This window comes from Anopheles marshallii, chromosome 2, assembly GCF_943734725.1.
Source record: "Anopheles marshallii chromosome 2, idAnoMarsDA_429_01, whole genome shotgun sequence".
Classification (NCBI taxonomy): Eukaryota; Metazoa; Arthropoda; class Insecta; order Diptera; family Culicidae; genus Anopheles; species Anopheles marshallii.
Genome location: NC_071326.1, coordinates 38,269,206 through 38,281,659, shown reverse-complemented (window position 1 = coordinate 38,281,659; position 12,454 = coordinate 38,269,206). Strand labels below are relative to the sequence as shown.

Sequence of the window (12,454 nt, the reverse complement as noted above, 5' to 3'; positions counted from 1 at the left end):
CGTTTCGTTTCGCAACGCTTCACGGTTAACAGTTTGTTTTCCTTGCCGGCAAAATAAACGTCAAAATCAGCTGACGCTGTGCTGTCGAAATACCAAGCTGTCAAAAATGCTCCAGAGTTGCATTTCGCAATTCGAAAGCGAACTTCGAATCCAATTCGTCTTCAATTTCACCGTTAACGCACATACACAATTGAAGGGTACATCACGCAGACAGATTTTCGTTCATAGAATATATTGTAGCTACTGATGTTTTAAGATAACCTTTACCACGCCGAGCTATGTTTGATGCATAACAGCACAACATATCACAGTTAAACTCATCCGATAGAGAGCGAAATAATTCGTGTTACTCTAAATATCATCTACCAGGGATAGTTATCTTAACAAGGTGGGTAAACACAAAAGGGTACATATTTAAATTAAGCATCTGGGAGTTTTTCATCCACACAAAATAGTGCTTCTTCTGCCAGGTGGATGGAAAACGGGGTTTTTCTACCTAATACATAAAACAAGACTAATCCACACAACTTCGCCGTCTCGGAAAGAACGATTGCTAAATGAACGAAACTACAAGTCTTCTAATTCACAAATGTTACACGTTCGAGGAAGGACACACAAAGCCTTTTCCTTTCTAGCGTTGTCTTTCAAAACCCAGGAACGTGGGCACACAGCAAAAAGGAGTTGGCTTGGTGGAAAGAGGGGCTTCACGTACACTTTTCTCGTACTCCAACGCTCTATGTTTATGTTCGGTTGGCTTCTGCTTCTCGTTCCGCTTACAGGGAATGGGAGGAGTGATGGTAGGGGGCAGCAGCAAATGCGGGGTGTTACATTTGAATTTGTTAATTATTTGAAATGTTTCTTTTGTTTTAATTAATATCTTCCGTACGATTATCGCACACATTTAAAGTTCGTCACCATACGTCCTCTGTACAAATCGCACCATAGTTCAGCGCACGGGACGGGATGCGCGCGATTGAATCCATAGTTTTTGCAGTCCAATGTAAGTTCGGTTTTTCCATCGTACCTCTGGATCACTTAAAAACAATGTTTCCACGCTATCGTGGAAACCCTAATACGACACGAACGCAGCACTATCGTGTATGGAGTCAACTTATGTACAGGGTGATTCTCACGACGTCACTAATAACAAAACTGTAGGTCAGTTTCATACCCAACTGGAACTAAACACGACGTCGTGGACGATTTCTTCGCTCCATTCGCACGGTGGATGGACCTTCTGTGTTGTCTATCGATATAATCGAGCAAAGTCTTGCAGTGTTTGCGTCGTGGCCCTTGGTGTTTGGGATCTGAAAGAAGTACCGGCAGTATTCTGTTAATAAACTTAAGCTCTTCGAACACTTTTTCTCCCACCCTTTGGCTAGAAGGGGCCACTTACTTGACAATGTTCGATACAAACTGTACCATCTGTTCGTGCGTGACCGTGACGGATCCGCCACTGTTCTTCTTTGGCAGCGAATCGACCGCCTTCTTAACGTACTCCTCTAGTTGTAATGGACTGTGTTGCTTTATTTCGACAAATACTTCCGCCACGTCGGACAGCATGTTCGAGTGAAGACAGAAGACGGACGCGTACAACAGGTTCATGATGAGTGCCTCGCCGTGCGACGCCAATATCGACTGCACGATCGGTTCGAGATCGTTCACCCGATCGTGGCGCAACAGGCTGCAGAAGAACCGCATCACAGATATGTTGGCCTCGCGGTGATCTAGCGTACACGCCAACAGTCCGCACTGTATGATTGGCGTTACGAGCGGTGATTGGAGGAATTGCAACGGAGCACGCTGTATGAATCGCGTTGCGAGCCGGAAGAAATCATCCACCATGTCCGGATGGTTTTTCAGCCCGTTCTCCATCTGCAGCACACCGAACGTTGGTTCGATAAATGCCTGCAGCATGTTAAGCAGCCCCTGGGTGCAACCTTCTTCATACGCAAACTCATCCACCAGTATGCTGCCAAGGTACAGCAGACAGCTGTGATTGTGCCCGGAGTAGATGGTGATGATTTGCTTTACCAGCGGCTCCAGTATCGGCATCGCCTGCTTCCCGATACACCGTATGGCGTACCGGATACAGCGCACGATGCGTTCCATTATTTTCGAATCATTTTTATACCGTTCCAGTGCCCGCGACAGCACATTCCAGTTGTTGATGATGACGAACGCGCACGGGTTCACCTCATTATTGCCGACGGTCGGGTTAACGTGCCGGTAGATGGAAGCTAACCGATCTAACCAAAAGGCCGGATCGGACCGGCACTTCTTCCCATCCAGCCCCTCTATATCACCGTTTGTCAGCCGGCTGAGTGCCTCCACCTGGAAGCTGCACAGTTCTTGCATGGCCGGTGTAAGCTGTCCACCCGGCAGCCGTCCAATAATGATCGATATACCCTTCAGCAGCCCGATCGCCGATTCCGTCTGTATGTCGAAGCTGTCCAAACATCGCGCTATCTCCATCAGCCCGCTTATGTGACCGAGCATATGCTTTTTGCACGTGGAGCAGATCGATTGCAGTGAGTTGGCGGCCGCCGTCGCTAGCCCATTCTTTTGCTGCAGCGCAAACAGCAGAAAGTTCAGCACCGGCTGGAGCGTTTCCGGGTTCGAATCGATCCAGTCACACAGTTCGCCTAAAATGCTGATCGATGTGTAGCGGATCGCGATGTGACAATTTTCCGGCAGGTTCAGTATCGCCTCGACCACCTTCGGCACGACCTCGCTCTCCTGACTGCAACGGTTTCGGGTTATCGGGGAAGATAGGGAAACAAAAAAAGAAGAGAGAGAGAGAAAAGAAAAGCCATTTGTAACCCTTAAACCATGTCGCGTGCATTTCATTTTAATCACCAAAGCTGGTTGAACCTCGACGTTGGTATCTCACGCTCTCCCAATTCCATAATCTCTCTAGAAGATCCAAATAACACAATAATCGCAAAAGTACATTAAAATTGTGTCCGATTCCATCGCCCCCAGCAGCAGCAGCGTGTGTTCATGGTGGTGGTGGTGGTGGTGGTTGTTGAGATGAGATCGGTTTTTTGTTTTTTTGAGGGAAAAAAGGAGTAAAGGAAAGTAGTTGTGCTGCTTCAGATCAGTTGTGCTACTACAAGAGGACAAAACAGTCAACATGCTACACGGCTATCCTCATTCCTGCTCTTTTCTGCTCACTTTCGACTATTATCGTTACTCTACACTCGTACTATAGCGTGCCACTGGTGGCCCCGCAAATGATACTTCCTGTTTCGGCCACCGTGCGACCTGAACGGAACTACCGTGTGCGGTGCTGTACCACAGGGCCAAAGCGAAATCATAAGCACTAGAAGTAGCAGAACCAAAATCCGGTAACCTAGCTAAAACACTAAGCGTGAGTAAGGAATGGGGATCGCGCTACTTACGGCAGGATATTGCGCGCTACGTTCTGCATGATGAATAGTGCCGCTTCGCTCGATTCCCAGGACACATTCGAGCTTTGCAGTACGACGAACATCTGCTTGAAACAGCTGATCGAGCTGACGATAAATATGACGTCCTTGATTATCTCTGAAACCTTGAATCGGAAATCCTAAAACGAAGTACAAATAAAAGCATTAACATTAATGGCTCACGTCGGCCCCAGAAGGTCGTGCACAGAACATACCTTAAATGATCCACCCTCCTCGACCAACCCATCATGATCGGGGTCAAGCTGCGAATGTTTGTACAGTGCCGCTATGAGACGCTCCACGTACGGCTTAAAGTGTGCCGTCAGCTGATAATTGTTCCGATGGTACAAATCCTCACTCAACCGGTACCACATGTTGAAGGTGATTTCGGCCACCTCGTAATCGTAGTGTCCGACACAGTTTAGCACCAGATCGAGCGATTTCACCGAACAGTGCGGCGTCTCGTCATCCGATAAGGCCACCATCCGCGTCAAATTGCTCTCAACCAGCACCGTGAAAAGCCGGCAAAGATTCATCGACTTGTCGAGATCTTCCTGTGCGACCGACATGTTGTACGCCTCCTCCAGGCACATGATACCACCGAACAGCTTATCGTCTAGGCCACCGCGCGAATTGTTCAGCTCCATGCAGGTTAGCAGTGAGCAGAGACAATCCGTGGCCGACTCGTGTAAATCCGGGCTGGTCGTGCCACTACTTAGCAGCTGGAAGCAGTACACAATGATCATATTATCGCTTATCTCGGGCAACTTAAATGCATTGATCTGCACCCAGGAGGTGAAACACTTTAGTATCTTCGTGCGGAGCAGCTCGTTTTCGTTGCCGTTCATGAGACAGAGCGTCAAATATTCGCCGACCAACGTGGAGTCTGCCTCTAGGTCTAGCAGTATCTCTTTCCGCCTATTCGCACCGAGCCTTAGGTGGCGCGAGTTCACTTCCTCCGGGATGAGCGTCAGCAGCTCGATCAGTGCGTACATCATGTTCGGGTTGCTCGAGAAGCGCTGCAGCAGTGTGGCGACCGGCTTCTGCCAGGAAGACATTAGCAGTGCTAGGTCGGCCAACGCTAGCGACAGCTGCGTCACAATCACCGACTTGGTTTCTATCGTAATGTGGCTAAGATGTTCCAGCAGCGACTGCCGCAGGGATTCGTGTGCGCTTTCCGGCAGCTCGTGAAAGCTGTTCTGTATCTTGTTCCGCATCGTCTGGGCCGCGAATGTGCAGGAATTAAGATCATGTTTCTGCCGCAGTAGCTCATCGGCTATCTTCCAGGAATGAATCTAAAACAAAATGCAAACAGAAAATCGTAACTCAATCCCATTCATTGCCGAAAGTGCAGCGTCGCATACTGGACATCGGTGCAAAACTGGGGACCACCCGGAAGGGCGAAAAATCATAACATTTCTGTGACCTTCGACAGATGCGCAGGGGGAAATGCGTCCCGTGTTTTCCCTTTTTCCGATATACACGCACACACACATAAATATTTCATAGCAACACTACATGGTACTGCTTGCAAATGGCTTGATTGACCGGGGGTTTAAACAAAATCAAACCGCGTAATGCCAGAGCGACGAGCCGTACGGGAACGACGTTGCGAGCCATCAAAAATGTTCCAGAACAAACCGTTCTTTTGAGGTTATGATGCTGATTGTGCGCGAGAGAGTTCCTTCACACACAGACCTTGACGGTTGGCGTGTGCCCCGGCCGAAGCTCGAGCTCGACGGTGAACAGGGGTACGAACGAGCGAGCGGCACTTACCGATTTCTGAAATTCTTCTAACCACTTTGAGGCTTTCTCCTTTTCCACATTATTCGGATCGTTGTACAGAGTGAAAACGCCTTGCAGTACCGCTTCTGCGGTCGGTGGCTCCATCGCAGCGTTGCACTGGGTACGAACGAATGAGCTTATTCTCAAGCCGCTTTCTTTTGCTGCTGCCGACGACTCTTTCTTTACGCCTATGGTCACTTTTTATCATAGAAATTTGACTAATAAAACGGAGCACCCGTGTTTGGACCGCCAGCAGATTTTTTCGCCATATTTTATTTTCTCTCAACGCGGTAGTTCGGCTACTGGCCGCAAGGAGATCTTTCGCACAGTGGGATAACATTTTACACTTCAGAAATGTCAAACGAAGTGTTTTTGATACATATTTAGCTTTTTAAGAGTTATGAATTACATAAAGGGATACATTTTACTTAAGTTTGAAGAAAAAAAAGGTTTTTGTGTTGCTACGTATACAGAATCAATCATATTTAAAAAAATTTCTTACATAAAAAAGCGCCAAAGTTTCATTGTTTCTGCCTAATAAAACAAGTATTTCCCTCAAATAAAACAATAAACGGTTGGAAAACATTGTTTCTTGTCTGATTGTCTTTAAATTAGAATGAAATAATGTACGATTTATCCACAAATTTAACCGAAGTACCGACACTATGCGGGCGGAATGAATTCCCAAGCAACAATTTTATGATTTCGATTTGACAGTTCCGGATTGCGTCAAACCACTAAAGGAACAAAGTCAATAAAATTTGTAAGCACACATTTTATTATTTATCTGATTAAACATCCCATAAAGACGTAAGCTTTTTTTAACCAATATTTTAAACAGCTTCCTAAAAATGAGAGAATATACGAAACGCGTGGAGTCCTGCGGAAATACAAAAAAAATTGGCAAAAGCTGTAAAAAAAACTCAAAGCAGTCATGTTGCATTTTCAAACATTTGCTGCTCCTACACATCCCGAGTTCGCAGCTGAGACTATAACTGACAACATATTTTGATTGAAAGCATTTTTGGTGAGACAAATCTCACCTGCAATGCACGAAAATGTAGAGCTGCGATTTTTTTGGCACTGGCGAATATATTGAATTTAACGTCCAACGAATGGTACTCTGATTATTATTTTTGCAAACGATTTTGCAAATACGTACGTATTTTCACTAAAAGCAATACATAATGAGCATTACATGAGCCAGCCTATCGAAGAGGCGGTTACCAGCTTCAATTTGAAATTTCTCAGGAAGACCCTCTTTGGATTTTGGGCTGTGTAGAAACAGCCGTTCAAAATGTTGTCATCTGTTATGGTCAGGGCACTACAAGGACTACCGTGTCGTGCTTCGAATTTCGACCGAGTACACTAAAAAATTGTATTAAAATATCTTTTTTGGGTCAAATTGGAAAGTACCGTATTAAAATAAGTGTAGTGTTGTAGCGTGTAGCGGACTGTTGTCGACGGTCGACGGAGCAAAGCATGAATTTAGGTCCAACAAAAGGTGTCGAACCTGGTTCAACAACATCAAAGAATTTTACAATATAATAAACAATAGCACAGGTGGCACAAAATCAACGAGCATCTAATTCGGATACGGTTAAGAAGTAAATTTGAGATACATTACCTAGATAGTCGATATTCCGTAAACCGTAGATAATAGCAGTTCTAGAGCGATACCGAACGTGGTACAATTTTCTGTCATCATAAAAATGCACAAAGCAATTCATACAATTTACATCTTTAATTTAATTTCTACTAAGCTTTCTGTCCTTAAACCTAAAAGCTTCATTTTCCAAACACGTGTTTATTTGAGAGTACAGGCAGTCCCCGAGATACGCGGTTCCTCTTATTTGCGGATTCGGAGATACGCAGATTTTGGAAATTTGACAGCTGAGTTAGTTTGTAGCACAAATTATTAACTAATGCAAAATACCTTCTTTTGTCGTATAAACCATATGTATTCTTTCAAAAAGTCGCCTGATTTGCTGAATAAATTAAGTGCTGAGAAAAAAGTCATCCATGTAATTTTGAAGTCGATTTGACCTACACGGAAATTTGAGATTCGTGGATTTTTCCCGAGTTTTAGCGATTCGCTGTAATAGGGACTGCCTGTATTACCTTTGTCCGCAATTTCTGCCTTACTATTTCTTAGAAGAGTTAAGCTGTCTTCATTATAGTTTCTTCCCGGTTTGTTAGTTTTCTCCATGATGCTTAAATGCTCGGCAAGCAGTATCAAACCGAACTGATCTATAGGAACATAATTCAACTGCAAATCGATAAAATCTCACCGAAATGGCGACAAGGTGCTAGGCTTGAATGTGTTTCCAACGCAGCACTGCTATGTACTAAAGATCCTGCTTACTTGCTACTAATGAGGGAGTGTTTAATCTCCGGAATGGCTGTATTTGTGTCACAGATGTTAGTTACGCTACGCTAAGGAGAAAATTACAATACTAGAAAAACCTTACTCGCTGTCGGATTCTGCGGAACGTGGACTTCTAATGCATATGTACAACGGCAGTAGGTAAAGTCAGAACCACTGCGCTTAACGTTTAGGGCCCACATTTCGGTAGCTCGATCCGTTCGCTTTGTCGTTAACGGCTGTGAGAACCGGTGGCTGTCATATGCTGAGCGAGGGACGTTTCTTCCGTTCGCCTTTGCTATTCTTGCCAAAGATATTGCCGAGCGCCTTCGATACACTGTTAACTCCTAGTTTTCTTCGCATGGGCAGTGCCCGGAATAGCTGGGTGGAGCGTGCCTCGCGTATCAGCGAATGGAATGCGAGTGAAACGCCGGCAAAGTTTTCCGCCGCAGATACCTCGTAGAACTGACAAGAATATCGGAACGAAAGCTCCTGTCCGTCGTTAACCGAAATTTCCCTATTGGAACAGAACAGAAGGATGAGGGAGGATTCATGAGGAACTATTGTTTTGAGGCCCAGACGGCATGTAATGTGCTTACCGCGCATGATCGAGATCACTTTTATTGCCCAGCAGTAGCAACGTATAGTACGAGGGCAACTTCAGCTTGGTCAACTGTTGCAGGTAGTCGGCTGCCTCCTCGAAGCTCGCCTTATCACAGATAGAGTAGACGACCACGAAGGCATCACCCCAGCGTAGATGCTCGTATAAGCAACCGCGTTTCTGCAAAAGGAATCCAGCCAAAAAAAGATTACAAAGGATTTTCGCTGCGATCAGCCAACATTCTTACATCACACCGGGACGTGTCCATAATTTCCACCTCGGTCGTAATGTTGTCATAGGTGACGCTGTGCCGATAGAGGAAGTCTGCAAAAAGAACGAACGAGAACAGCGATCAGCACCTTACCGTATTCGTTCTGGATGGAATGCTTTGCGGCACTTACCTCGCGCCGAGCTGTACTCCCCGATGTAACGCTTCGTGAGATAACGCACCGTGACGGCTGTGGAATGTAAAACATACCATTAGTGCCCATGATTCCACCCATGATGTTACCCGTCAAAGTGCGTAAGATTTCCCTGGGCTAAGCGTTTCCCCGTCACGATCAATACTGCCGTTGGCCTTCATGCAGTGAAGCCAGCGCTTGCGGAGTGACGATTGCTGTTGCATTGATGGAAGCGTATTGGCAGGGAACGAGTTTGGTGTGCCTGCCAGTTAAGGACAGTACGCGCACCGAGGCAGAATTGTGAAATTGTTCACCCACGAGAACGCGCTGAAGCACTCGCCTCCCGTCAGGTTCTTGTGCAAGGTTTGGATGTACGAACGAAAGCGCGACTTTTATGGTGTCCCTGCGTAAGTCTGTCGAGTAGACGTTTTGCGCTGACGTCGTTTGTCAACGCTGAAATGGAAAGCTCAACCTGGTCGGGTTTACCCTTTGGTAGTGGAATCGGGCGAGAATTGTTGGGATAGCGACATGATTTCCTTTTACGAAGCAACTCGGTTGATTAACTTAAAAGCCGCTATGGTGCCGCAATGTAATAGGGGCGATGGCAGAATGTTTTAAATTTGTTTTCCAAGATTTATTTAATCTATTTCAAGAAAAGCCTGCATTCTCCGTCATATTCGTTGGGTTTCATTAAAAAAAAAAAACGTGACGTAAAACGTCCCTTTTTTCTATCTGATTTTATCAAATAGCCCAACGGCACGCATTTCTGAGCATTCTTTGCGAAATATTTTTAGCATCAGTTAAATCATGGATGCTTTTGTGCCGTTGTAAATACAGGACACGCACTTGTAAGTTTCACGTGTAAGTGTTGTCAGACGTACAATGTTATCGTCAGCAAATGTTCGGTTAGAAACGATGCATTGTTTGTTGCCGGATTGTATAATACAGCCACCCTTTTCGAGACAGTTCAGGCCTTCGTGCGCCGTTAACCATGATCACGCTAGAGTCCTGCCCGTGAGTGATGCATCACAAAAGATAATTTCAATTCATTTTATTTCACCTTCACGGCACCATCCTTCTGCAGGCTTGGCCGCGCTACATAATTTGTAACAGTTTGACTTTCGTGAACTGGCCGCACTCGGAGCACAATCGGACGTCATTTATCTCACCATTGTTGCAGTAACACTGCCGGTTCCCGGTGGAACAGTGCACGAGCGGATACGTTGGAACGGGCTGCACCCAAAAAAAAAAAAAAAGACACCGAGGATCTCCTCAGGACATCTCATTTTTCTACTGCCGTGAGGGTAGTTTTCTTGATGAAAGAAATAAAATCACCCCAAAAGATCTCTTTATTAGCGACGAAAAGACCGCGGTCGCGGTGACGGTAGAAATAAAACTTCGATGAAATGAAAAATTAAGTCGCACGAATTTAAACCCCTAAAAAAAAAAGACTTCTTGCACATGTCGTGAGGCTTTTCCTTTTCAGTGTTTTTAGTGCAGAACTACACCGCTGGTACGGGCGACCCCATGCGAACCGAACTGATCGCTTACCGGCGTATGTAGGTCGAAGTTGAACGAAACGTATTGAATAGTATCTTCCGCAGGCACATTCCCCAGACTCACAGCATCCCCTTATTACGAGCCTTTAGTCACTTCCTCCTGTTTTGCACTTACACACTTCGTGAAGGGCTTCGAATTATTAATTACGATTTATCACGCTTCAATAATCGATATCGTTTCGGTTGTCGGCCGCCGTCGCCGGAATCGTGGGACCGTTGTTTTCGTCGAGTTTTCACCATCGATTGACCGATAAAGATAGTGCGTGTTCGATAGCGTCAACGCGGCCGGCGGAAGGGCAGGTTGGTTGGCTGTCCACGTGCACGTGATCGAAACACTCGATGGCCGGGGCACGCAGCCGAACGCATTCGGGCATCACACACTGGGTATACGAAATTTTGTATAGAAATCGCGGAACAGGGGATGACGGGATTGGTGGTGAAATCATTTTCACTGCTCACGTCTAATGAACTTGGGTGCGCTTGCAGGCAAATGCTAGCGTTTGATACTCCGTATTGGAAGGAGGTTATCGTCATTTGACACCATTTTGGTGTCAAGGTTCCATGGGAAATTTTTTAGAAGAATGTGTATATCTTTGATCTGATGCCCTCTCGTCAAGATCAATTTGTGGAATTGTTCCACACGTTGAAGTATCTTAAATTTTTTCTTCGGAACATTACACTCAACAATAACTGTGTTAGTTCTGAGGGGACCTGCATTGCCAAATGGTCCAATATTTTATTTTTCATGTTAAATGTTTCTCGACCTAGTAGGCCATGCCGTTTAATAAAATTCTTTTGAACATTCCGTGCGAGATGTGTTTCGGTGCACGACCTTGGGGTCATCAGGTGAAGCATGAGACCATGGACTCGCCCTCGACTGTCTGCCCATCAACTGTGCTTTGAAAAAACTTAACAGTAGAACTACCAGCTCTGTAAATTTGGCAAGTCCAACAGCACTCCATAACCTAAAGTTATTTTGGGGGTTATACAATTCTACATAAGTTAGGTGTGCAACTTTTACAGATCTATGCTATAGTCTTGTTCTGCTTGGTGTGTCGACCTACTAGGTCATTCACTGTAATTCTGGGCTTGCTAGAATTATTTTGGTATAGCTTGGGATCATATGAATCAAACGTTCAATGAACGTCAAGTCAATCAGCATTTTATCTCACTTACGAACATAATTCACGTTACTCGAGAATAATTTTACTACTTTTAAAATAATAAGTTTAAAAGGAAATGTGAATGGGAACATTAAGCTTCAATTTCCATTAAACATAACGCTAATAAGAAGAAAGTAGAAAGTGATCCAAATTAATTCTTACAAACCACAATCTCACGATGGAATCTGATCTGGACTTATTTTAAGCCACGCAAGCAAAGTACTTTCTTTTCCCTAAAAAATCTTGTCCTAATCATATCAAACGTCCTCAAAGAGAGAAAGCTCAATATTATTGCCATTGACTGCTAAACGATTTCAATTAAAATTAACTAAACCTCAGTGTCCACCCTTTTCTGGTAGTGTTTTTCTCCTGCTGGACGGAAGCACCTGTTCACTTGTAATTGGGTTATAACAATTTCAAGTGCATTCAACTAAATAAGAGGTAGGGAAAAGAGTCTTCTAATGCGATTTACGTTCCACTGCACGCTGCATCGGAATGCATTACCCGCAAATGGGTTGACATGGTGCCATTTCCATTTCCAGCTTTGGTACCAACAACATCAAAGCAAAAATAGGCTAATCGATTTCTCTAAACATGTAGCTGGCACATTTGAATTCACATCTGATCTGGATAAGATGAACGAAATAGCAACAACAGAAAGACATAAAAACAACCTGACGCCGTACGCCGCAAGTCTCATCGCCAATGTGCCGTCTGCCATTCCACTTGTTGCGACAGCAATGCATCCGAAACCGTAATAACCATAACAATAAGCATTAAAAATTACTCCCGACGTTTGGTGGTGAGCATAGCGGAGTGTACCGCCACCCAACCTCCCCAGTTCTCTACTGCCAACCCACGCTTACCTGATTTGCCAACTTTGGCACTGCCAATGACGACCACCTTGAGCTTGTTTAAATTCGTCATGCCTCCGGTTAAGTTTTCGGGGACCACCGGGAGGGGCCACCACTTGCTGGGTGTACTGTCACTCCAATTGCAACTGGCGCTCTTGAGTGGACGTGTAGGTTTTAGGCCTTGTCCAGTTGCCTGATTGTACGTGAAGGGGTGGTTTTGAATTTTCAATTACTACCCACCGAAGGATAGGCCGTTCGTACGTTCGGCCGGTATGCGGTGTGTTGGTAAGTCAGC

At 45.2% G+C, this 12,454-nt stretch overlaps 2 protein-coding genes across 2 annotated transcripts; both read right to left on the bottom strand.

Moving 5' to 3' along the window:
- Positions 1-1,246: 1,246 nt before the first annotated feature.
- On the bottom strand, positions 1,247-5,321 carry LOC128707594 (transportin-3). Its single transcript, XM_053802552.1, has 6 exons — positions 5,208-5,321; positions 3,647-4,726; positions 3,405-3,571; positions 2,860-2,916; positions 1,397-2,743; positions 1,247-1,307 (listed from the first exon to the last, which is right to left on the bottom strand). Exons 1-6 carry the CDS (start codon positions 5,319-5,321, stop codon positions 1,247-1,249), a joined length of 2,826 nt encoding a protein of 941 aa, XP_053658527.1.
- Positions 5,322-7,839: 2,518 nt separating this feature from the next.
- LOC128708842 (ras-related and estrogen-regulated growth inhibitor-like) lies at positions 7,840-12,232 on the bottom strand. The gene is made up of 5 exons (XM_053803823.1): positions 12,172-12,232; positions 8,584-8,640; positions 8,430-8,506; positions 8,181-8,362; positions 7,840-8,098 (listed from the first exon to the last, which is right to left on the bottom strand). Exons 1-5 carry the CDS (start codon positions 12,230-12,232, stop codon positions 7,840-7,842), a joined length of 636 nt encoding a protein of 211 aa, XP_053659798.1.
- Positions 12,233-12,454: the final 222 nt, after the last annotated feature.

Coding starts and splice junctions, on each gene's coding strand:
- LOC128707594 (XM_053802552.1), bottom strand. CDS start 5,321: ATGGAGCCACCGACCGCAGAAGCGGTACTGCAAGGCGTTTTCACTCTG. Junction 4,727..5,207: donor TAGAAGAATTTCAGAAATCG/GTAAGTGCCGCT, acceptor ATTTTGTTTTAG/ATTCATTCCTGGAAGATAGC. Junction 1,308..1,396: donor TTTGTATCGAACATTGTCAA/GTAAGTGGCCCC, acceptor TACTTCTTTCAG/ATCCCAAACACCAAGGGCCA.
- LOC128708842 (XM_053803823.1), bottom strand. CDS start 12,232: ATGACGAATTTAAACAAGCTCAAGGTGGTCGTCATTGGCAGTGCCAAA. Junction 8,641..12,171: donor TGCCAAAGTTGGCAAATCAG/GTAAGCGTGGGT, acceptor TACATTCCACAG/CCGTCACGGTGCGTTATCTC. Junction 8,507..8,583: donor GGAGTACAGCTCGGCGCGAG/GTAAGTGCCGCA, acceptor TTCTTTTTGCAG/ACTTCCTCTATCGGCACAGC.